Below are 24,572 nucleotides of genomic sequence, written 5' to 3'. Positions count from 1 at the left end.
GTGGCTTTGAACAAAACGTGTTTATGACACTAAAGTTTCTGTGGGTCAGGAGTCTGATCACAGTCTAGCTGGGGCCTCTGCTGGGGTCTCACAAGGCTGCACTCGAGGTGTGACTGGGACTGGGGTCTCCTTGGAGGCTTGGAGTCCCCTGGCAAACACACATGGTTCTTTGTAGGATCCATTTTTCCTGGCAGCAATAGAATTCCTGGCAACTTGCTTCTTCAAAATCCAGCAGGAAAGGGGGGGGGGCTCTTATTTCTGGTCCCTCTCCCTGATTAGATCAGGACCACCAGGATAATCTCCGTTGAGATTAACTCAACCGTTAACTGTCTAGGGATCTTAATGACATCTGCAAAAGTCCTTTGCCTTTGCCATATACTCTGGGTGAGAAGCGAGTTAGAGGCCCCTGACCTGGGAGCCCTGACTAGCTACCTTCCTTCTTCCAGGATGCTGAATACAGGAAGAAATGCAGGGACCTCCTCCAGGTTGGATGAGGACAGGGACCTGGGATTTGGGAACCCAGTCAGCATTCTAACAATTTCCTCACATTACTGCTCCTCACACGCCTCCTCCCTCCTTCAGCACCCAGCTTAGTTGTCACCCTGGGTGAATCTCGGACAACCCTGCTCAGTGCCAGCCTCCATAATTTGCATCATACTGATCTGCCCTTGATTCTTATGTTTGAGTCTCTCTTTCATGGTGGTGCACATATTACTTAGGATTAGTTTCAGTTAAGCACTGAAGCCTAAAATAACAGGATAAAATGTTAGAGATTCATTTCTCTCTCCCACTGCAATCTAGATGTTAGCAACCCAGGACTAGACCAGAAGCTGTGTTCTACAGAGTCCTCAAAAGACACTCTATCCTGTTGCTCCAAACTGGCTGGCTTCAAAGTCTTAGATGGCTGCTCCAGCTCCAGCTGAACCTACACTTCAGCCAATAGGAAGGAGAAGGGCACGCCCCCTCCCCTTACACTATTTCTCCTTACACCCTGTTGGCTATAAATTAGTCACATGGCCACAGATAACTGTACAGAATGCTGAAATGTGTTGTTTTTATCTGAATAGCTCTGTACCAAGGAAGAATGGTGAAGGGATGGATAAGAAGATTTCTGGAAATCTCTGTTCTAACGTCCCTGTCCCTCTTGTGCAGTCTAAAGTATGGGATGTTTCTTTTTCTATCTGCATCTTTACCCACCCCTTCAATAACCTAGCCAGGATTCTATGCCCATTGATTCTTTCATTGAACACATTGTCTGTCTATGCATTTATTCACCGGTTCATTCATTCATTCCCCAACAAATTCTCTCCCTAAGTGCTGGGCACATGGTCAGGACTCAGGAATATGGAGAGGGTAACACACACCCTGCGTTCAAGGTGGTTTACAAACGAGTAGGGAAAACAGCCAAGGAAATGAAGCATTTTAACACCCTGTCATAGGTGCTATGAGATTGTGCAAAGATTGCCCTGCAGACACCATCTGGGGCTGCACTCAAGATTTCCAGAGGGGGATGACACCCCATCTGAGGCTTAGGAAAAACAAACTTTATCAGGGAGCAGAAGGAGCTGGCATGCCAGACCAAGGGAAGGCAGAACGAAGCTGTGCACTGTCCGTGGTGCTGACCCCCGGCCCAGCCAGGAGCCCCCGAAGTGAGGCAAGCCTGCTTCCCACATCTCAGTCACTCACTCTGGGCGGGCAGGTGGATGGCAGTGGCGTGCCACTTAGCTGCGCACTTCATTTTCGTAACGACCTTCCCGTCTCCCCTCTCAGTCTCGCTTGTCAGCCTGTGACCATTAAAATCCTCATTAGCAAACGAGATTTGGATGGACTCATTAAGATGAGGGATGGGCCCACGGCACAGCTGGCTGGGGGAGCCAGAGCTCACCTTCTCCCTCTCTCTTGGGAAAGTGCACCTCAAATGCTATGCACCCCTCCCCAGGTCCAGTACCAAGCTCGAACAGACCCCCCCTGGGGTTGTTTGGGGGACCAGCCTAAGGGGAGGCCAGGCCGCAGTAGACCACAAAGAGCCTAGAGCTGCTGACTCACCCGCCTGCCCAAAGCACCCAATCAAGCCTGGGCTTCTGCCAGTTCAGACTGAAGCTCAACCTCCCAAACATGACATTCAAAACCCCTCCCAGGGACTTCCCTGGTGGTTAAGAATCTGCCCGCCAATGCAGGGGACACAGGCTCTGTACCTGGTCCGGGAAGATCCCAAAAGCTGCAGGGCAGCTAAGTCCATGCACCACAACTGCTGAAGCCTGTGGGTCCTGGAGTCCGTGATCTGCAAAAAGAGAAGGCACCGCAGTGAGAAGCCCGCATACCGCAGTGAGAAGCCTGAGGAAGCCCAGGCACAGCAACGAAGACCCAGCGCAGCCAAAAAATAAAAATAGGGAAAAAAATTTAAAAACCCTCCCAACCCCACATTGCTCCTCCTCTCCTGTCCTCTCCACATGGCCCCTGCATTTAGGTGATGACCTGCTGACCTCATGGGTGGTCTCCTCGAATTGGCTCTGACCAGTTCACGGGAACCGGAACCGTTCACTCCACATTCAAATACTGACATCACATCAGCAGCCTGAAATGACCGTGGTAGGAGGACTAACACCGTGGGAATCAGCACATGCTACAAATGAATGACTGATTTCTAATTTAGGTCAGAAAGCCAGACTTTAATCACTTGCCAGCACACCCCGGTAGGAAGGCCCCAGGGCATGTCGGCCGCTTGCACATCCGCCCATCTCTGCATGGGCTGTTCCCTCTGCCAGGCTGCCCCTGCTCCCTGGGATGCCCCTTCTGTCTCTCTTCTCTGCCTGGTGAGACCCCAGGAAGATCCCAACCCCCTTTCCCCGTCCCCTCCAGTGCAGGGATCCTGTGCCCAACCTGGATTTCTCACCTTGTCTTCTATCCTAGAGGTCCTTTGGTTCCCAAAATGCAAACCAATTCAAAGCAGCTTCAAGAAAAGGTAGAAATAGGTGTGTGGGGAGAGGTGAATGTCACAGGACCTGGGGGAGAAAGTTAAGCTGCTGTCACAGCCGCGAGGAAGGTGTGCGCCATCTCCTCTTTCTCGCAAGCTCCAGTCCCTGACACCAGGGTTCACGCACCCGTCTTGGCTTCTCCGGAAGAGGCTCCTCGGACCCCTGGTTTGCGTGAAACCCCAGATGATCAGCCACAAATCAGAGGCTCTAAGCTCTGGCTCCAAACCCAGGATTGTCCCAGCTTGGCCCGACCATCCAAGGCCATGGGGCAGGGCCACATTGCTATGGGGAAGGGGGAGTGACGTGGCTGCTGTCTCTTTAGCCAGGAGCCATGGGACCAACTCAGAGCCAAGAAACTGGCCCACCTCGCAGACTAGAGGCCAAGCCCATGAGGACAGAAAACGTGTTTACTCATCTCGAGACGCCCCCAGGTCCAGCACAGAGCAGGGGCCCGATACATATTTGTAAATTCAAGCAATCACCTCATTCTGAATCTTCTCTCAGCAACCTGTGACCCACTTAGTCCCTGGAGAGGGAGGCAAAGGGCTTTGAGGAATTCAATGGGGAAATGCTGCAAGCTCAAGTAACGAGGCATCCTTTTCCTTCAGTTTCTGGCTGCGTGACCTTGAGCAAGTGGCTTAACATCTCTGGGCTTCAAGGACCTCACTCGCAACACAAGGACTGTGATCCTGCTTAATGCAGGGTTGTGGTGAGGATGGTGGGACATAGGGGTCCCACAGCATCTGGCATGGGACCTAACACTGTGTGTGTGTGGGTGTGTGTCTGTGTGTGTGTGTGTGTTAGCCACTCAGTCGTGTCTGCCTCTTGGCAGCCCCCTGGACTGTAGCCCACCAGGCTCCTCTGTCCATGGGATTCTCCAGGCAAGAATCCTGGAGGGGGTTGCCATGCCCTCCTCCAGGGGATCTTCCCGACCCAGGGGTAGAACCCGGTCTCCTGCACTGCAGGCAGAGTCTTCACCACTGAGCCACCGGGAAGCCCCTGGAGCTTCTGTCCTGATCTACCCTGAACCCACAGAACAGGGTCCCCCACCGCTCTCCCATTAGGCTTCCTCTCCAGGTCTGACGTGACTCCAGCCAGCCGCACACAGCACCTCTTCCAACCCCACCAGGGCCCTGCTCCCAGAGAGGTAAGTCTGTGTGGACACCCAAGCGCAGCCACCCCTGTCCACTCCCGCCCCTGCCCCTAGGTATCCCCCCAAGACCTCACCTGCCGTCCTTCACAAGCTGTCTACAGCAGCAGTCTGCCCCGCAAGGGCTGAGGGGGATTTCTGAACAGGAAAGAAGGAAGCAGAATCGGGGAGACCCAACTGCCCTTCGGCCTTCCCCCCGCTTTCTATCACTCTCCGTCTGGGAGGCGAACTTTCCAGAGACCACAGGATACCTCTCGGGGAGGGATGTGTCCTGCTCAGTCATGTCTGACTCATGGCAGCCCCGCCCCGTGGACTGTAGCCCACCAGACTCCTCTCTCCATGGAGCTCTCCAGGCAAGCCTACCGGAGTGAGTAGCCTTGTCCGGGGGATCTTCCCCAGCCAGGGATCGAACCTGCATCTCCTGAGTCTCCTGCATTGGCGGGTGGATTCTTTACCCAGGTAGAGCCGCCTGGGGAGCCCAGGGGGAGGATGAGAGCGGAGCCCATGTTACCTTACAGGTGACCCAGAGAGCAGGTGGAAGGAAGGCAGGGCGGGCAGGGTTGTTCCTTGGAGTTGGAGAACGTGGGGAGCAGCCAGAGCCGCCCTTTCCCGAGCCTCAGCCAGGAAGGAGGCTGGTCGGGGCCACTTCTGACTCCATCCTTCCTGCTCCAAAGGTGCTGCGACTTTCGCCACGTGGGAGGCCTCTGGCGGCTCACCAGCCTTTGTGAGGAAGTCAAGGAGACCATGGCAAAGGTTTCTCACCATGGAGACCCGGGACAGTTCGCTCCTTCTCGCTCCCAAGCAGACAGCATGCCTCCCTGACCCCTGGGATGGAGCCGAGATTCGCACAAATCTTTTTTCCAAACTGGCACACACCAGAGAAGGAGACGGGAAGGACAGGGGCTCAGGGACCCAGTTGTGGCTCTGAAGCCCGGGGCTGCGGGCCTCCCCATCCGTGTCCAGCTTCCTCTTCTCCCAACTCCGGCTTCCTCCGCGGGACCCTCCCCCCTGGCGCATGCGCGCTCGGGGGCAGGGAGCCGCGCAGCCTGGCGTCCCTGCGGTCCCCTGACCCCTCGGGGCCCTGCTTCCAGCTGCACGGCGGCCTCGAGCACTCTCCTTCATCGCCTTGCCTTGGGAGGCAGTGCAGCTCTCTGTAATTGCTTCTGGAAACGCGGTCACCAGTTTAATTGGTAGAACGTGTCCTGGGCGATGCTACCCGGTGAAGCAGCCTCGGGCCTACCTGTTTCTCGGGTGGGCGGGAGGCCACCGGCCAGGGCGCGTCTGCACCTGTGGAAGCCAACCTGTACCTGTAGACGTGGCAGGGCTTCCGGGGACCAGGGAGTGCGGCGGACGCTGGGATGAGGGGCGGGACAGACGGGACAGGCTGAGCCCAGGCACTCCTCTGCCTGGGAACCACGGAGGAGCCGGACGCCGAGGCAGTCACACTGGGTCACGGGGCCCCCGGAGGCTGCTGTCCACGGGCTCCCGGCGCCGTGAGGACAGGCCGGCTGGCCCCTCCAGATCGGAACTCCACCCCGTGGGTGACCATGACCCTGTGGGGTTCGCCAGTGGGGTGCTCTGGGGGGAGATGGGAGGGAGGAGAAACGGGAGACGTGGAAAGAAGGCAGGATGGCGGGAGGAGGGACCGGGAGAGACCGCGAGCCTCCCCCTGAGAGGCTGCAGAGAGTTGAGCGCATCCTTCGGTGGGAGGGGCCGCCCTGGCCAGTGGGGCGCCCGCCCCGACCACAGACTGTCCACGGTCAGCTGAGGCGCCCCTGCCACACTCTGGGCCAGGGGTCGGTCTCCCTCTTGGCTCCCTGCACCTGCTGCCCACACCTGCTTAAAACCAGCCCCGAGGTGAAAATGACCCTCCAGTCATTGCTGTGCTGTTTCGGGTCAGGGTCTGGAAGCATCCAGAGGGCAGTGGGGGCCACTGTTGGTGAGAAGTGACCCCGTCCTGGAGGCAGCACTGTCCTGCCCCCTTACCGCACCTCGATGTGGGTTCGGCTCTGGTTTTCTTCTCAGCTGGCCCACCCTGGGCAGGTGAACCCTTCGGGGAGGGTGGGTGCGCGGGGCTTCCTGCAGGAGGGGAGGGGGGCCCTTCACACACACACACACACACACACACACACCCGCCCCATGCACATGTCTTCCCCAGGGCTCCTAAGTCCTGAGCCAGCTAGTTCTGGAAAGGACATACAGACCATCCAGGCTCCCCGACGGGGTCACCTCCAAGGAGGGGGTGATGCAGGCAGCCCTTGGGGTTCCTGTGAGGAAGGGGTAGGAGGCCAAAGACTCTGAGGTTGAGGGGAAAGCAGGCACCCAGCGGGCAGGTCCATGGAGCTCCCCCACCAACCCAAAGACTCCCACACCCCCCGAGGCTCAGAGGTTATCATTCACTGCATCTGGCTTCCCACACCCCCAACCCCCAGTCTAGCCCAGCCTCCACTGCCTGCTTACACTAGAGGTCCCCTTGCTCTCCCCTCTACCCCACCATGAAGCCCGCCTGGCAGAGGGGGCCAAGGCCCGGCCACCCCTGATGATAAGGGTCTCCACTCAGTCACACCCAGGATGCTCTCCCAGCCTGGTGATTAATGGACTTTAATTTTCCCAGCACCTCAGTCATACCCCCTCTTTCCCTCTGGTCTGTCAGGGCGTTTGTCTCCCACCCCTGCAGTCCTTCTCGCCCTCCCCCCTTCTTTTAATTTGAAGCATCTGTCTGGAGCATCCTGAGATGGGGCTGTCTGCAATACTGAATGCATTACACTGCTGACAGCTCTATTGATTTTCTCTCTCCCGCTGCATAATGCTAGATATATACAAGCCGATAGGCCGGGCCCCCGTCCCGTACTCTGAAGGGCCTGTGCCCTTTTTTCTTCCTCTCTCTCATGCGCCCCTCATCCTTGGCATCTCTTAACGCTCAGGATGGATCCTCCTCTGCCCTGATATTATTTTCCTCGCTGCTGGTGGACGCTGTCTAATCCATCGTTTTTACGGTAGCGGGTTGGACACCATGGAAGCCGTTCAGGTGTAAAGCGGGGGGTGGAGGCAGGGGAATTGAGGAAGTGGCATCCGTCACACTGGCTGGGTCCCCTCTGGGCAGCAAGCGGGTTTCCCCAGGGGCCTGGCTCACCCAGGCCCGGGCCACCCCTGCGCACCCGCTCTTCTCCGGGCTGCAGTGCTCCAGGTCCACGGGCAGCTCTTACTTTCTTGGCTGTGCTGGGCTTTCCTTGCTGTGGGGCTTTCCTCGAGTCGCGGTGCGCAGGCTTCTCGTTGCGGTGGCTTCTCTGGTTGCAGAGCACGGGCTCTAGGGCATTTGGGCGTCAATAGCTGTGGCTCCTGGGCTCCAGGGCACAGGCTCAGTAGTTGTGGCACACGGGCTTGGTAGCTCCGTGGCATGTGGGATCTTCCCAGACCAGGGATCGAACCCATGTCTTCTGCGTTGGCAGGCGGATTCTTTACCACTGAGCCACCCAGGAGGCCCCATTGGCAGCTCTTGGCTTACACTCGGTTCACGGCCCCAGAGCCAGCTGCTGGGCTGAGCACTTGCTATTGTGGTTTCCGCTGCCGACAGTTGTGTGGACTCCACCCGCTCAGCACAGGGACTGGGAAGTCCTAGAAGGATTCATATCCCTCCTCAACAGATGCCAGGAGGCTGGTTCAAGCTCTCTCAGTCAGACATAGGACTTCAATCCAAGAGTCTCCGTCTCCAGGGACAGTTTTCCTCAAATACTATTGCAGCACTTTCTCCAGGAAGACCTCCTGGATTGAGGCCACCCAGTCTCATTGCTTCTTTTGCTATTATTGCTCATTGCTGTTCTTGTCCCCCCCTGGAACATATTTGCGGTGAAGGTTTGCTCTTGCTGGCAGGCTGCTGAGCGTGTTGGGTGGGTTCTCTCAGCTGTGAATGGGCACCATCATAACTTCCTCCTGGAGGGTTTCCCTGAGCCCAGCCCACCCCCCAGCCTGGATTAGGCTCCCACAGTCCCCATCTGGTCCCCCCATGAACGAGAAGCACTTAACGCCTTATCTGTGCCTCTCCTGCTAGTCTGTGAGTTTCTGGATATGGAGACAGAGACACAGACCGGATCTTAATTCTGTGTCTTCACCACCTGCCTGAAGGAGCTGACAGAAGGAGCTCTCTAAAAATGGTTGAATCCATTTAATCAGTCAATGAGCTGTCTGGGCAGGTGGGCGTCTGCTCCCTTAAAGGCCCCTTAACAACAAGCTCCCCGGGAGCCTTTTCTGCCTCCTGCCTCCACCCCTCCCTCACCAGACCCCATCTCCACACAAGGACCCCCACTGGAAATGGTCCTCCCGCTGCTGAAGAAGACAGCACCATTCCTAAGGGCCAGGGCTTCTGGCCGATGGGCCTGCACGTGCTCCTGTGACTGACTACCTGCCCACACCCGTCCTTGCCAGCCAGCCAGAGACCCACACAGAAGCAGTAGAGTGAGATGCTGGGCCTTTGAGCATCCCAGGGCAAGGGCCAGGTACCAACATGAGCAACGGCCACTGGGGGCAAAGACAGTGGCCCGAGCACAGAGGTACCTGGCCACAGGTGCAGGACAGACATCACTATAATAAAGAATGTCCTCTTGGTTTCTGGTCCAGTGGCTCTCAATGTGGAGCGATTTTTTTGCTCCCCAGGGACACATGGCCATGTCTGGAGATGCACTTGTCTGTCACAGCGGTGAGGGTCTGGCATCTGGCAGGTAGAGGCCAGGGAGAACCGAACATGCTACGTGTTCAGAACTGCTCCCCACCTGCACGCCACCCGCAAAGAAAGGAGAATGACCTGGTCCAAAAGTCGGCAGTCTGAGTTTGAGAAACCCTGTTCCAGTCTGACCAGCCATGCCTTATGACTTTTAGCACAGAAGCTGGGAGAATATTAAACCTCCATCGGGTCTGGGGGCGGGAGGACCTGAGGTTACTCTTTGAGGGTGGAGGAGGGGAGAACCCTGCATCCCTTTAGCCACCTCTGGTCCACGCCCCCCGCCCCCATAAAAGCACCAGCCCCGTGCCCACACCTTGCCTCTTTCCCTCCCTCCGCGTCCTTTCCCCAAGTAACCAAATTAAGCCAGAGGCACCCTACCCTCTCCTCTCCGGGCTGAAAACCTTTAAGATTTAATAAACAACCCCCAGCCAGGATGGTTTAAAGGCCAGCCCTGCCGGCAGCCGACGGCATGGGCCTCTTGGGGGCCTCTTAGAAATTATATGAGCTGGTAGATATGAGAGCACCCCGTCAGGTATGAAATACCATACAAATATTACCTCTAATTTATCTAAGTGCTCTCAGTCGGAGGTTTTAGGATTCACGGCAGACAACGGCCGGTTGGTCCCTTTCTATTTCCAGTCACAGCCTCAGCACCCTCGTGTGGCCGCTGGTGGGAACTACACCCAGGGCTGGGCGGCGATTTTCCGATCCTGGGGGGAGGCAGGCAAAGTGGTTCTGATTCTCACTCTCCCACTGGGGCGTCCCAGCAGCCCCGTGAGGGAGGACAGGGAGGCCGTGATCCCCCCACACACGCTCCTTGCTTTAGAACAAGCGACGGAGACGGGACTGCAAGCAGGCACGGGTTTTTGCAGGGTGGTGTCTGCCGTGGACAAGCCCGGCCTTGAAGAGCAGCGTCGAGTGGGAACGGCCATTTAGGGACGCCTCCCTCCCCCCTGCCCCGCTCCTCCTGCCTCCCGGCTCCAACAGAAACCATGAGCTCCCCCACGGGCACCCCCAGGACGACCGTCGTGCCTGCGGGCACAGCCCTTGCTGTGCGGGACTGAAACACCAAACCCCACCAGCCTGGTTATTCCAGTCCAGGGCCTGGCACGGATAAAGAGTTCGTTCAGGCGTGCTCAGTCGCTCAGGCGTGTCCAACTCTTTGAGACCCCATGGACTGTAGTCCCCCGCAGGCTCCTCTGTCCATGGGATTTCCCAGGCAAGAATACTGGAGTGGGCTGTCATCCCCTTGTCCGGGGGATCTTCCCGACCCAGGGATAGAACCCATGCCTCCTGCGGCTCCTGCATTGACAGGCAGCTTCTTTATCACTGAGCCGCCGGGGAAGCCCCATTAGACACAGTTTGAATGAATGGAATGAATTGAAGGAGAGAAAACATGGAGGCCTAGGAAGGTCTTTCAGGCCCTCGGGCCACGCCCTGCGCCCACCGTGAGGTCTGTGCGGATTTCTCGGCCAGTCCAGGTCTCCTCCCGAAGCGCTCTGGAAGCTGTAGAGACATCTAAATTGGGCAGCCCCCAGGGGAGGCTGGGGCCGGCAGGATGATGGGGGGGAAGGGGCGGGGGATGCCGGGGTGGTGGGGGCAAGGAGAGAAGATGAAGGCTTCCTGCAGCTCTGGACGCGCCCTCTGCCCACCTCCAGCCTTCCGACCAAACAGCCGCCCCCCACCCCTCCGCTGAGACCCTCCTCCCTGGCCGTCGGATACTGACAGTAGCCCTCCTCATTCCCACGGCCAGCGTCTTGGACGTTCCAACCCATCCTCCACGCTTCATGGCCAGAGTGACTCAGTAACGGCAACCTGGGCCGGGCTCTAAAATCCAGGGGCCTTCATCTCCTCCCTGGGCCCCTCTTAGAGTTTAGAGTGTGGGCATCACCAGGGAGGTGTCTGTTGAAGCAGCATCCCGGGCTCCATCCAGAGCCGCAGGCCGTCTCCCAGGACCAGGATTTGGCTCCTGTTTCCACTGTTTCCTGTGGGGCTGACCTCCCCATGAAGGAGGGAAGCCTCCCCTCCAGGCTCCTAGCTTCACCTTTCAGTGGCTGCAGCTGATTTTACTCTTTGTCCCCCTTGGGAAGCTGGAAAAAGCCTTGGGTACTTGAATACAGATGTCTTTGTGTTACTAGACGTTTATGGTCTTTTCTTAGGCAATTCAAGAGGGTGAATGTCTGTCTCTGGGGTTGCTGCCAACAGGAAGGTCCAGGAACTTCCCTGGTGGTCCAGTGGTTAGGAACCCGCCTGCCAGTGCAGGAGACACGGGTCCGGGCAGATCCCACGTGCCGTGGGGCAACTCAGTCCGAGGGCCACAACCACTGAGCCCACGCTCTAGACCTTGTGCTCCACAGCAGAGAAGCCGCCCCGTGAGAAGCCTGAGCATCGCAGCTAGAGGAAAGCCCTGGCGGCAACGAAGACCCAGTGTGGCCAAAAATAGAATTAATTAGTTAATTAAATTTAACTTTAAAAAGACCATGGGTGCAAGTCCCAATCTGAATTGCACAGTTTCACTGGGATTTTTTCAAGTGTGAGGGTGGGGCGGGGGTTTCAGCTTCTCTCTCTGCTCCCGTGCCTGTCCTGCAGGTCCTGTGAAGGAGAGAAGCACCAGGCATTCACTCAACTAATATTCTGTGGACCTACTATGTGCTGGGCTTTTCTCTGTCCACATTGATCCTCCCTCCGTCCTCCCTTTTCCCCTTCCCTTGCTCTCCATCCCTTTCTTCCTCCCTCCATCCCTTTCTCCCTCCCTCTCTCTATCCCTTCATTCATTCATCCAACCACCCCTCCATCAATCCATCCACCCTTCATATAGTGGGTGATCTAGATGGATCTGCATCCGTCTGAAGGATCCTCCATGGAAACTCTGAGAGACTGTGTAGCTTTATGAGCCCTGTATTTGGAGAGTTATCAGCAGAATGCAGAACCTCATTCTTGCCTTTATTAAAAAATTTTGAAAATCGGTGCAGATGTATGAAAGGTTTAACACTGCCGCACAGTCTATGGAGAGGCGCGTGGGAGTAACTGCCGCATGGGTGACGGGTGACAGGAGGCAGAGATGCAGGGTCCTCCCCGGAGGAGAGGGGAGAGCTGAGCACTGAGGATGAGCAGGCAGACGCCTGGACTCGGGAATTGTGCATGGGAAACCCTCTGGCTGGGCTGAAAAGGCCGGTGCTTCTGCCTGAGCACTAGGGGAGAAAAGGCCAGAAAGGCAGCAGCACGAGACGGAGGGGCCATCAGGTCAGCCTGGTGGGTCTGACCGTGTCTTCCTCGGGCCCCTGGTGGCTCAGACAGTAAAGAATCTGCCTGATCCCTGGGTCAGGAAGATCCCCTGCAGGAGGAAATGGCAACCCACTCCAGTATTCTTGCCTGGAGAATCCCATGGACAGGGGAGCCTGGCGCGCTACAGTCCGTGGGGTTGAAAAGAGGCAGACACGACACTGAGCAACTAACAGTTTCACCTTCTCAGTGCAGAGCTGAGGCATCCTGACCTTCAGATAATCTCAAATTAAGCCCCTACCAATTAGCCTTTCTCATGGTTAACACCTAGATGCATCTGTAGTCACAGAAATACAGTCTGACTTCTTTTAAAAGGCTCTCCAGCACAATTAGAGGATCTCACGATCTCCCAGGGGCAACGACTGCAGGTTTATCTTTCCCTCTATCTCCAGCATCTCTAGGAAGATGCTCAACCTGGGGCTCGTCTAATGGGAGGAAAGCGAGGAGGGAGGGAGGTGAGTTCAAAGTGAGGTTCATGGTAAAGGACTCCTTCTCTTTCAGGTGGGCTGCTCTGTAATAAGGCCCACAGGGCAATTACATTCTGATGTGCGGTTATTAAATGGGAGGGGAGAAACAAATATAATAAAATGTAGACATTTGTAAGGAGGTTAAAAATAAAATGGAAGTGGAGGATAAAGATAAAATCAATAACCTCAGGCTTCCCGGAGCCTGCCAGTTCTCTAAGAGCTGAGGGTAAATTTGTGCCGAGAAAATAAAATGCCAAGGATGGGATGGAGGCTTCGAGGGAGCAAAGGGGCAGAGAGAATGCTGCCTTCCCAGAGCTGCCAGCATGTTGCAAGTCCACATACAGCCTCAGGAGGAAGTTGTCAGGAGTCTGGAGCATGTGTTCGAGTCCTGATGTCACCTCTCCCAGCAACTGACAAGCCTTCATTCTCCCCTGGGTAAGACTGGGGTAAATGAGCAGGCCACCCCTCACCAGCACACCTGAGGATCACAGAGGCCCTGTGGGTGACATGCTTAATGCAGGGGCTGCCCGATGAGTATTCCACAGAGGTCAGCTATTCCAGGTTTTAACTTGCTTTTGTAGTACCAGTTATTTATTTATTGCTGCACCACCAGCAAGTGGAATCTTAGTTCCTTGACCAGGGGGTCTAACCCACATCCCCTGCAGTGGAAATGTAGTCTTAACCACTGGACCACCAAGGAGTTCCCAATGGTACCAGTTCTTAAATGGACTTCCCAGGTGGCTCAGTGGTAAAGAACCAGCCTGCCAATGCAGGAGCTGGAGCTGCGAGTTTAATCCCTAGGCAGGGAAGATCCCCTGGAGAAGGAAATGGCAATCCACTCCAGTATTCTTGCCTGGGAAATCCCATGGACAGAAGGAGCCTGGCAGGCTACAGTCCATGGGGTCGCAAAGAGTCAGACACGATTGAGCGACTTCACTTTCACTTTTCACTTTCATGCGTTGGAGAAGGAAATGGCAACCCACTCCAGTGTTCTTGCCTGGAGAATCCCAGGCACGGGGGAGCCCGGTGGGCTGCCGTCTATGGGGTCGCACAGAGTCGGACACGACTGAAGTGACTTAGCCGCAGCAGCAGCAGCTGGGAGATAGTGGAGGACAGAGGAGCCCGGTGTGCATGTTCATGGGGTTGCAAAGACTCGGACGTGACTTAGGAGAACAACCCTTCATTTAAATGAAAAAAATCTCTGCCTACGTGCCCAACACAGAGGCCTGATGAAAGTAGTTGATGATAAGTTCTAACACAGGTCTTCAAACTGGGTCTGAAATAAAACCTAGCAAAGGCAAGGTGGGATTTGGGCGAAGGAATAGAGGCGGTCAGGAGTCGGGGCAGGGAGGCGGCCCGCTGCGTTCAGGGAGCTGCGCTGTTAATCTAAGCCAGAAGAGGGCAGAGAGGAGCCATGGGAAGGGCAAACGCCTGTGCGGTTTCTTGACCCTCTGCAGACACCGTACTCAGCTTCCTCTGGGGCACGGTTTAATTGCCCGGAAGCGGAAGTCTCTTCCTTTTCCGCTCTCTTTGCTTCTCGCCCCTTAACGTGAGTCTCTGGTACCGTACCTGGGGAATGGGGTAGTAATCCGTGGTCATCCGCGCCGGATGCTATCTGAGGACCCCAGTCCTGGGTTGAAGGTGTTGCGGGGGGAGGGTGGGGTGCGATGGGGCCGGCATTCCGGGAGCGCGGGGCGGGGAGGCAGGGCCGCCGCCAGAGCCCGCGCCCCCCGTTGACGCCGCCAACGCTTGTCTTCCCTGCAGGTTCCGGCCGCGCGCCCCGCGTGTCGTCGCTATGGTGAGTACGACCTGGGACTCCCCTCGGGACGGGGGCGAAGGCAGGGCGGTCTCTACGAGGGTCTTCAGGGGCCCGAAAGCGGCTGCCGGGGCTGGAATCCCCAGCACTTGCGTCTCAGCGGCTGATTGTCTTCGCTCTGTCTTGCAGCCTCGCAAAATTGAGGAAATCAAGGACTTCTTGCTCACGGCCCGGCGCAAGGACGCCAAGTGTAAGTGGGCGCCCTGGACGGGAGGCGGCGATCGCGGGCCCCGGGACGCCCCCCGGAACGGCGGGCCGGCGCCGGGCGGCCGCTTCTGCCCTTGTCGGCTGTCGGGGTTCGAGGGTCTCAGTCTGTTTCCCGTAAGACAAGACGCTGGGTCCGGGGTGTGTTCTCTTCTTTAAGGAGGGTCCCCAGGGGTGTTTTTGTTTGGTGTGTGGCGGGTACTGTGAACGGATGTGAAGAGCTGACTCGTTGGAAAAGATCCCGATGCTGGGAAAGACTGAAGGCAAAAGGCGAAGGAGGCGGCAGAGGATGAGATGGTTAGATAGCATCCCCGAGTCGATAGACATGAAACTCAAGTTCCCACAAACTCCGGGAGAGTGGAGGTTCTTGCTGGGGGCACGTCTGGAAACGCAAGTTTCACAAGCTCGGAGTCAGTGCTGCGTGTTGGGTTCTGGGCCGGAGACAGGACAGGTTCTGTTCACAGTGAACTACGTCATTTTTCTTCTCCGTGTATTGGTGTCCTGGGTTGTAAACGAAGGGGAAGGGTCACTCATAGGAGACACATAAAGCAACAAGTCTTTGATGGACATGTGACAGCCCAGCTGCCTTTGTGTGTGCGCGCTCTTTTCCCTGAATGTGAGAGGGAGTCCTCTCGTCTCTTTGTTGAAGGAGGTTTGGGGAGCCCGTGGTCAGCACTGGGTCTGGACTCAGACATTGTGTAGCTTTAACACATCTTTTTTGGGCTGCTACTTGCAGTTTGCCTCCCCTCCCAGATAACGCCCTAAAGGGAAAGTTGGGTAACTTGTGAAAGTAGGGTACTCTTGGCCAGACGGGGTGAGGTGATCTAAGGCACTGAGGTCTCTGACGCTCTGTCGTAGTGGTGGGGTGAAGCGGTGGCTCGAGGGAGAGCCTTTTGGGGATTTGGAGGTGGGGCGGGGAGAATCGTAGTTGTGTCCTTGTTACCTGAAACAGGCCGTTGACTTTGAGCCTCTGGTACTGTGGGAACCGCAGGTGACCACGTGCTCGTATTTTTTTTTATTTACAGTTAAACACGAAGAGAAGCTTCAGTCAGGTTTAGACCAGACCAGGGAATTTGCTGTCACTTCCTGGGCTCAAAGGCCAGTTCTACCAGTGGGTGACCATGGGATCCATGACCCCACCGTTGCCTCTGTAGAAGAGGGGGTGATACCTGCCTCTCAGGATTGGTGCCAGGATCAGACCAAATGACCCAGTAGAGAATTTTAGAACGGTGAAGAGATGACACCAGATTCATCAGACTGCTTTGCATTACTGTTCTGTTTGGGAGTTTGATGTTAAAGTGTGACCTGTGAAAGCAGGGGTCATGTTCTCCCGGATATGATAGGTGCCCAGGAAGTCTTTTTTAGATAAACTTAAAATTGTCTTCATAGTTGTAAGTGCAAAATAAATAACATAAAATTTACCATTTTTATGTGTGCAGTGTATGTACTGTGTTTGAATATATTCACATTGTGGTGCAGCCATGCTTTTTGAGAAATTGTCATCTTGTAAAACTATAACCCATTAACCTAGAGTCTCCAGCCGTTTTACACCAGGGACCAGTTTTTCCACGGGCTTGGGGAGATGGCTTGGGTTTCACCCATCGCCCACCTCCTCCCAGGCAGCCTGGTTCCTAACAGGTCTTGGGCCAGTACTGGTCTGTGACTCTCTCCCTCCAGCCCCTGGCGACCACCATTCTTGCTGTCTGTAGTACCCTGACCACTGTCAGTACCTCATGCAAGTGAAATCATGCAGCATCTGTCCTTTCGTGACCGACTTCGTTCATTTAGCATAACGTGGACATTTGGGTGGTTTCTGCCTTTGGCTTTTGTGAGTAATGTTGCTGTGAGTTTTGATGTAAAATATCTCTTGTCCCTCCTTTCAGTGCTTTCGAGTATATTCCTTCTGCCCCTGGGATTCTCCAGGCAACAATACTGGAGTGGGTTGCCTTTTCCTTCTCCACATATGTTGTTGAGTAAACATTTTTTCAGAGATGTTTACATCTGACCTTGTGAGAGTTCAGTTTACTGGTGTACGGCAGCTGCTAGGAAAAACACAGCATATTTAGCTTTGAGAGGAATGTTAAGATAGGGGAGTAGATTGGTTTGAGTAAAAATCCACGGTCCTGATTTATTAGAATGTGAGTGAGCCGAGGCAGCCGGTGTCTTGGGCAGGTTCAGCCACAGTTTCTGCTTCCTGTGACATGCCCTGCCCCTTCAGCAGTTACTGGCAGAGATGGAGTTGCGTGTCGTGTGGCCAGGTCAGCCTGCGCTATGGGAGTCAGAATGAGCAATTTGAAGGGTTCCAGACAAGAATAACCTGGAAGAGGCTGTCTTCCGCTTCCAATAGCTGCTGGCCTTATAGTAAATGCATTGACGGTTGTACATAATCAGATTGTTCGCTAAATTTCAAACCGCATGCTGTTGAGTTTGGGGCACACTTAGGGCTCTTTATTGTCCAAGCTGTGGTCCTGATACAGAATTTTAAAGCCATATAAGATGGATACTGGGTGGTTTGGAGTGTATTCACTGTACCAGATCCCACTTGTGTTACAAATACAGACCTTAACTCAGGTTCTAGAGTGTTGATCCAAGGAAAATGTAGATTTCTGACACTGAGGTCAGAGGGGTTGGGGGATCTTATTTTCTATTTCATCAGAGGGACAGTGAGGGAGGTGAGCTCAGCGGTCCCGGGTGCTTTGTGCAGGTGCTTTGTGCAGAAGAATCAAACAGCAGGTGGACTGTGTGACGTCTTTCCTGTGACACAGTCTTGTTACTAACTCTGGTCTCTCTGGTAGCTGTCAAGATCAAGAAAAACAAGGACAATGTGAAGTTTAAAGTTCGATGCAGCAGATACCTTTACACCTTGGTCATCACAGACAAAGAGAAGGCAGAGAAGCTGAAGCAGTCCCTGCCCCCAGGCGAGTAGGCGGAAGCCGTGGTGGGGGGTGCCGACGGCCTGCGACGTGGGAGGGGCCTGTGTCACCAGCCAGTTTGCTGACCTGTCTCCAGAATCAGGAGAGCCCGTTCTGGTTTGCCTAAGTATCTGCTGCTGCTGTTGGTGTCACGTGGGCACTTCTCAGCGGTTAGATCCAGAGGGAACCATGCCTTTCTAATGCAGCGTCTTAGCTGCTGGCACTTACTCCCTGGGTCGCTCATTTCATCCTCACCATGGCCCTGCAGGGTAGGGAGGTGCTGGTATCGGTGGCCCCCGTTTTCGCTGGTTGAGAAACTTAGTGAACACAGCTGGCGATGCGGGTGGATTAAGCAGAGGGGCCGTCCTGGTGGTGGAAGGCTTGGCAGAGCAGCTGGGAGCCTGGAGCCCAGCCAGGTTCCCCAGGCCACGTCTTCACAGCCCAAATCAGCCAGCACTGCTTCCTGTGTGAACATTGACTGGAACACCTTGAGAAGGGCCAGCGGGAGCGTTTGATTATCAAGCACTAACTTAGGTTTGAAGCAGACCTCCCTGGTGGGCGTAATTTCCGAGCTTTGTGCGCCCTCTTTAGCCCAAGGGCCAGACCCAGTCAGGCAGCAGTGACTCAGATGAGTCGAGTCTTCTGATTGGCTCACATTTGTGTGTCTTTGCCTCTAGGTTTGGCCGTGAAGGAACTGAAGTGAACCACGCACGCTGCTTTGAACTGTATTAAAATTTTTAAAATTCTCAAAATGGCCTTTGTCTCTGAGAATGGGGGTGGGTGAGTGCTAACTTGGTGATGGTTTCTGGCGGGAATAGCGCAGGGTCCTGGCTGCTGCCTTGTTTCCCCCCTAATCTTGGGCTGTGGTCCCAGTGGACAGATAAGCCGTCTCTTTTTTAAGTCTAATTTTGAAAGTGAATAGAAATAGGCAGCTAAAGGAATCAGATACTGATGGGAATAAAGCTAGTCTCCACTTCTGAGATTTAAAAGTCACCTAGGTAAAATGATAATGATAAGTCACCTAGGTAAAATGGTAATGAAAATGATAGTTGGAAGGAAGAGTTGATCAGTCTTCTCAGAAGTGGCAGTAAATGAAGCCGGCTTTTCCTCAGAATCCTCAGGATGGGTGGCTTTTGTTGGCTGCCAGTGGGCCCTTCCCTTAAACTGATGGGAGCTGAGGCGGGTGCTGGGAAGGCAGGCTGGCACTGCCACTCGGCAGCCTCAGACAGAGCCTATGGCGGGGTACCTCTGCCAATGGCTGAGGCGTCCACAGGACCCGTGCGTGCACCTGCGCAATCGTATCAGGCTCAGCATGTTCTCTGCTTAAAACGTGCCTGAAGCACGTGGCCCTCTGTGGGGAAAGTAGGGGGGTCCTCTCACTGAGGCAGGAGGGGGTGTGGAGGCGAACTGCCCTGCCAACTGGCAGACACCCACCAACATGCACAGGTGGGGGTGTGGATTTTTTTTTTTTCTCCAGACCTAGGTTCTCAGGCACAGAAAAGAAAATACTGTGTGTTTACTAAGTAGAGCTCAGGAGTGGTACCAGCTGCTCACCAGATGAACACAGCTGGAAGGACAGTTTAGATGAGGGTTTCCAAGAAGGAGCTAAGAGTGGAGGTGGGTGGGTGTCAGCCCAGCGACAGAAGCCCTGGGAGCCAAAAGACCGATGTGAAATCCAGATGACGTTTAAAGGGAGGAGCCAGAAGTCTGACCCCGACCCCAGGCAGTGGAGTGGTGGCTGTGAGGGTGGAAGGTGCCTGCTGGCTCAGGCGTGGGCAGGTCCAAATAAATCGGTGTGATCGCTGAGGTCCCAGCCAGGCCTGGCTCCTGGAGGCTCAGTGCTGCTTCCACTCCTCCCTGGCTTGCTGGTCTTGATCTCATGTGCTTTTTCCGTGTGTGGTAAGTTGCTTCAGTTGTGTCCAACTCTGCGACCATATGGACCGTAGCCTGCTGATGTTCGTCCCATCCTTGTCAAACTTTGATTATCTATGTGAAGGTTTCTTTCTGAATTCTGTCACTGCCCCACCTCACCTGCACAGTTGCCAGTCCTTGGGAGGGCTCCGTACCTGCCTGCCGCATCTGGTGTCAGAGTCGCCAGGGGAACAGCCGAGCACAAATGGGACACGGAGCAAGATTGCCTTCAGCAGGGGCTGTGGACCCCCTGTGGTGGGGGTCTGCCAGTTGGCAGGGCAGTTCGCCTCCACACCCCCTCCTGCCTCAGTGAGAGGACCCCCATCCTTTCCCCACAGAGGAGGAGGGCCACGTGCTTCAGGCACTCTAACGCAGAGAAAATACTGAGCCCCATACGATTGCACAGGTGCCTGCACGGGTCCTGTGTATGCCCCAGCCATTGGCAAGGAGGTATTCCCGCCACAGGCCCCGTCTCGGGCTGCTGAGTGGTGGTTGCCAGCCTGCTTTTCCCAGCACTCTGCCTCAGTTCCCATCACTTTATGGCAAGTACTTGCCCATTCTCCAGTGGTTTTAGCCCTAAGCTAAGAATGAAACTGAGGGGCCTTCTTGGCGCGTTGTCCCGGGCGGACCGCAAGGTGGCGACAGAGTCCGGCGAGTGAGGGCAGGAGCCCCGCGAAGGTCTGGACCTGGTTTACATTGATAACATCTAAGGAGCTGAGTGCTCGAGGTGTCTGGCAGTTTCTCTCCTAGGAATTCTACAGCATGTGAGGTAGTGAAGCGCGTGTTTTGTTTTCTTCTGGGAGAAGTGCCCTCCGGGGCTCTGGCTGTGACCAGACCCAGATGGGGCGCCTTCAGCAGCTCCCGGTCTTGCCCGCCCTTTCACCATCCCAGCTTCCCGGGTTTACGGGCTCCCTTTGTCCCGGCGCATTGTGCAGAGACCAGCCCCAGCTCCTAGGATACGAGCCCTGCCAGTGTTTGTCTAGAGAAGGCATCCTTTCACGCTGTGGGTCTCAGCCCTGGCCTCTGCCTCCCAGCCACTTGGGGTCCTCTAAAAATTCACACCGTTGTGGCCAGGGCTGAATCCAGAGATTCCGTGTGAGTTGGCCTGAGGCATCGCTGTGTGGTGGAGCCCTTAGGCGCCCAGGGCCCACCACTGCCTTGCTGAGGTCAGCCCACAGCTTGGGTGAGCTGGTTCTGGCCGTCCCAGGTAAACGGGGGGCGGCGCGTGCAGGAGAGCTGGTCAACCCAGGAACGCGTCCCCGGGAGGGCTCTCGGTTCCATTCTGCTGCGCCGCTTCTCTGGAGACCTTTGGGGAAGCGGCTAGAACAGTCGCTGCCTAGCTGGGTGCAGACTGGCCAAGCAGGTTTGCGTTCAGGATGTACCCCGAGGCTGTGGTGATGGCCTGAGGGTCTGCTTCTGCTGTCAGCATCAAGTGTGGGGTGCAGGCCCCCCTTCCCCCGCCCCTGCTCAGGACAGGTGGGCTCACTCCCTGCCACTCACAGGGAGGCAGACCCCTCCCCCTCTCCTCTCCCACAGCACTTGCAGTTCACAGTTGTGACTCTAATCTCCTAGAGGAACGGCAAATCCTCCTAACTTCCGGGTCAGGGAGGCCAGGATCAGCAGCTGCAGCCCCGGGGGCGGGATGGGAGGGGGGACCGTGTCTGTGGCACCAGGCAGAGCCTACCCCGGAGGTCCCAGGCAGTGAGGTCACACTGGTGAGTGCCACCGAGGGCCCTCCGAAATCGCTTCAAGTGTCCGTCTTGCTCAGACCAAATCCCTTGCCAGGGTCCATGGCAAGGACCATTCCATGGCCCACCTTGCCAGCTTCTTTCTCTTTTTAAAAAAAAAACTATAAAGCAAGGCTAGTTGAGAGGCAACTTACAGTGAAATTCACCCTCCCTGGTATCCAGTTCTCTGTATTTTGTGCCGCTGTGGAACTGCTACTGCAGTCCAGAGAGGAGTCTCATCCCCCCACCCCCAGTTCCCTCCTGCACCCCAGCCCTTGGCACCAGTCACAGGAGTTTTCCAGCGCCTCCTTGTCACTCCCCTAGCTGAGTTTGGACTCACTGGTTCCCCTCTGTGCCCTGCGGGCCTTGGGCCCTGATCTCACTGGGCTCTGTCTCCCTGCTCAGAATCCAGCCTTCTTCCCAGGATGCCCTGAGTTAACTTCTTCGCATCCTTCAGCTCTCACCCCGTGTCATTTTTCAGGAAATGTCCCCGCACCCCAGACTCAGTCCCATTTCACAAACGATGGAAGGCCCTTGGGGGTGGGGTGGGGTCTGTGGCCAATCACCACGTGGGATGAAGGCCGCCCCCCCCTCGCCTTCACACTTCCGCCCCCGCCGGCCGGGGTGGGGGGTATGCTTTGCTCACCAGTGGGTCCCCTAGAGCCAAGAAGGTGCTCCCAGTTTGTTGGATTAATGAAAGGAAATTCCAATGACAGGAACAGTGCTCCCCAGCGAAGAAGATGGATGGCTGTGGTTCCAGGAAACTTGTCTCAGACTGTGACCTCCTGGAGGAGCGGGAAGTCTTAACTAATAAACAGGGCTCCATCTCCCAGTCCTGGATCTCTAATAAGGGAAGGGGTGTCTGTACTCTGTACTCCCCTAGTAGTCAACGCGTTTCACCCATGGAGTTTCACCTTCATCCACCCGGTTCCCCCAGCCAGAAACCTAAGGGTCTCCCTGCCTTGCACACCTCACCCCCACCCTGCACTACCACTGATCAGACTGCCCGTGACTCAGGCCTGAGCTTCTCAGGATCCCTTCATCCCCCTACTCCTCTGGCACCGACCTCAGACAGTCCTTTACCCAGCCTTGGACCCTGTCCCAAGACTTACCCTCTCCTTCCGGCCCCGTGCCTCCCACAATCACGGAATGCTGTTTGGGTTGTGGGACCGCAGCCCTTTCCTGCCGGCGAGGCTCTGTTGGACCTGGGACTGCACCCCCCAGCCCCACCCTGGCATACTGCTCTGCCTTCCTCCAGAGCATAGCTAGCACCTGTCCTCATGAGTACCACTACCACCTGCCGCTAAACCACAATCCCCACCCAGCCAGACTTTCTGTCAGCTTTTGTCCACAGACAGAACGTCTGGCACCTAGTAGGCCCTCGATTAATTTGTGTTCTCGAAGGCTCCGACTCCCTGGGAGGTCTAGCCCTCCCAGGCTCCCTCCCCTCCCCCAGGCTCCAGGGTCTCTCCCCCGGGAGGTGGGGACCTTCCAACCAGCTGCTTCTTTCCAGGTGGGACCCATTAGTTGTTTGGGCAGATGACCTGGGCGCTCCCAGGGCAGGACCGTGTTTACAGAGTGGATGCTCAATCCCAGATGAGAGTGAATTTAGAACTAGTGACCCAGGGACTGGGTCCCTTTGGTCTGCAATCTGTCAGTTCGTGCTAAGTCACTTCAGTCGTGTCCGACTCTTTGGGACCCCATGGACTGTAGCCCATCAGGCTCTGTACATGGGATTTTCCAGGCGAGAATACTGGAGTGGGTAGCCATTTCCTTCTCCAGGGGATCTTCCCAACCCAGGGATCAAACCCACTTCTCCTGTGTCTCCTGCATTGGCAGACAGGTTCTTTACCACTAGCGCCACCTCTACCCTCTAAAAGCGCTAGGAACAGCAACCTCGCCTTTCTCACGCTATGAGTCTTCTCCAACACCACAGTTCAAAAGCATCAATTCTTTGGCTCTCAGCTTTCTTTATAGTCTAACTCTCACATCCATACATGACTCCTGGAAAAATTGTAGCTTTGACTAGATGGACCTTTGTTGGCAAAGTAGTGTCTCTGCTTTTTAATATGTTGTCTAGGTTGGTCATAGCTTTTCTTCCAAGGAGCAAGCGGGAACCCAGAGACTGTTGTTAAAACGAGACAGATTCAGGAGGCTTCTGGGGACTATTTTCCCTTCTTCCACCTCTTTCGCCTGGACTTGGGCCAGGACAGATTTCCGACCAAAGAAAAGCTTCAGGTTCTAGGGCGTGACCCCCGGTGGCCCGAGGGTGAGCCTGGGGCTAGGGGCCGCCCTGGAAGGGGCGGGGCGGACCGCGCTCAGGGGGGCGGGGCCTGGTCTCCGGCTGGGCGGGGCCGGGGCGGGGCGGGCGCGCGCGTCCCGGGCTGAGCGGCGGGCGGGCGCACTCGGGCTGAGCCATGCCGGTGGCGCGCGTGGAGTACATCGCGCCCTGGTGGGTGGTGTGGCTGCACAGCCTCCCACGCCTCGGCCTGCGCTTGCAGCCGGTGGACAGCACCTTCAGGCCCCGCGATGAGAGTTACCAGGAGGTGAGTCCGCGACCCGACGCCCCGAGTCCCCGCACCGCCCCTTCCCGCCTCCCAGCCCGCCGCGCTCGGCGCGCCTCCAGACCCCACACCCCACCCACCCCACACTCTCCCCGCAGCCTCTTCCCGCTTCGCCCTTTCCCCCGCGAGTCCTTGGCCCACGGCCCTCCCGTCTGGGAACCTCACCGGCCTGGAAAACTGGAAAGATGGGAGTTAAGCCGGCCAACGGCACGGGGGGAAGGGCGCTTCCTGCGGGGCGGGGGTGGGGGCTGAGCGCCCTGGGACAGGGCAGCGCCGCTCAGGGGTCGGGGCCGGGGGGGCATTGGTGCCTGAACCGGTGATTTCCGCGCGCTAGCTGCGGGGGCCGGGGGGGCGGGATGGCGAGGCGCTCCCCGGGGTTTCCCTCCTCTGCGGGGAACCAGACGCGCTCTCGCTTTCCGGGTCTGTGCTGCCTGGGAGAAGTTTGGGCTGAAACGGACTGGAGTCTCCGCGTTCGTCTCCGCGGCACCCTCGTCCCCAGCCCCTGCCAGCCCCTCCGCCTGGGCCCCTACTGGAAGGCGACAGAGCCAGAGGAGAGGGGTGTGGACCCGCAGCCTCATGTGGATATGTGGGGGAAAGAAAGTGCCCCCCCGCAACACCCCCAACCCCTCCTCTGTACAGACACACCTTCTGAGCCCCAGATTTCTGGGGTCTGGGCGGCTTGGCCAGCCTCTTCCCCCATCCCCGCAGTTCTGCCCTCGCCCCGCTCCGCTGGCCGTTCCCTCCCGGGTTTCTGCACCCCTAGCGGGAAGAGGTGCTCCCCTAGGCTTCCCCGCCCAGACCGAATGCAGAGTCTCCCAGCCTTGTCAGGTCTGGCCCAGGCCAGTTC

At 56.4% G+C, this 24,572-nt stretch overlaps 2 protein-coding genes and 1 long non-coding RNA gene across 8 annotated transcripts in view; 2 read left to right on the top strand and 1 right to left on the bottom strand.

The window, feature by feature from the left end:
• The window catches only part of RPL38 (ribosomal protein L38), a 362,189-nt gene extending 343,914 nt beyond the window's left edge, over positions 1–18,275 (top strand). Inside the window, exons 1-5 of one of the 3 annotated variants that reach the window (XM_020872734.2) lie at positions 14,066–14,140; positions 14,356–14,389; positions 14,537–14,597; positions 17,407–17,529; positions 18,201–18,275. In XM_020872734.2, the coding sequence (XP_020728393.1) occupies positions 14,387–14,389; positions 14,537–14,597; positions 17,407–17,529; positions 18,201–18,226 (213 nt within the window). In that variant the 5' untranslated portion in view covers positions 14,066–14,140; positions 14,356–14,386 and the 3' untranslated portion in view covers positions 18,227–18,275. The other 2 variants (XM_020872736.2, XM_070480034.1) reach the window with 2 other exon arrangements.
• Positions 1,252–9,755, bottom strand: LOC110124253 (uncharacterized). 3 transcript variants are annotated; one of them, XR_011492486.1, is made up of 5 exons: positions 9,400–9,755; positions 4,203–4,845; positions 2,894–3,002; positions 2,196–2,281; positions 1,252–1,784 (listed from the first exon to the last, which is right to left on the bottom strand). It is a non-coding gene; the product is annotated as an uncharacterized lncRNA (long non-coding RNA). The 3 variants fall into 3 exon arrangements; XR_011492487.1 differs by lacking the exon at positions 9,400–9,755 and adding an exon at positions 2,484–2,575 and having other exon boundaries at positions 4,203–6,508; XR_011492485.1 differs by lacking the exon at positions 9,400–9,755 and having other exon boundaries at positions 4,203–6,503.
• Positions 18,276–23,546: 5,271 nt separating the features above from the next.
• TTYH2 (tweety family member 2) overlaps positions 23,547–24,572 on the top strand; it is a 35,047-nt gene continuing 34,021 nt past the window's right edge. The window contains exon 1 of one of the 2 annotated variants that reach the window (XM_070480032.1): positions 23,547–23,707. In XM_070480032.1, the coding sequence (XP_070336133.1) occupies positions 23,579–23,707 (129 nt within the window). In that variant the 5' untranslated portion in view covers positions 23,547–23,578. The remainder of the gene's footprint in view (positions 23,708–24,572) is intronic. The other variant, XM_070480031.1, reaches the window with a different exon arrangement.

The sequence above is a fragment of the Odocoileus virginianus genome, chromosome 17 (genome assembly GCF_023699985.2).
Source record: "Odocoileus virginianus isolate 20LAN1187 ecotype Illinois chromosome 17, Ovbor_1.2, whole genome shotgun sequence".
Classification (NCBI taxonomy): Eukaryota; Metazoa; Chordata; class Mammalia; order Artiodactyla; family Cervidae; genus Odocoileus; species Odocoileus virginianus.
Note: the sequence above shows the minus strand (reverse complement) of the source record. Positions and strands in the feature narration are given on the sequence as shown.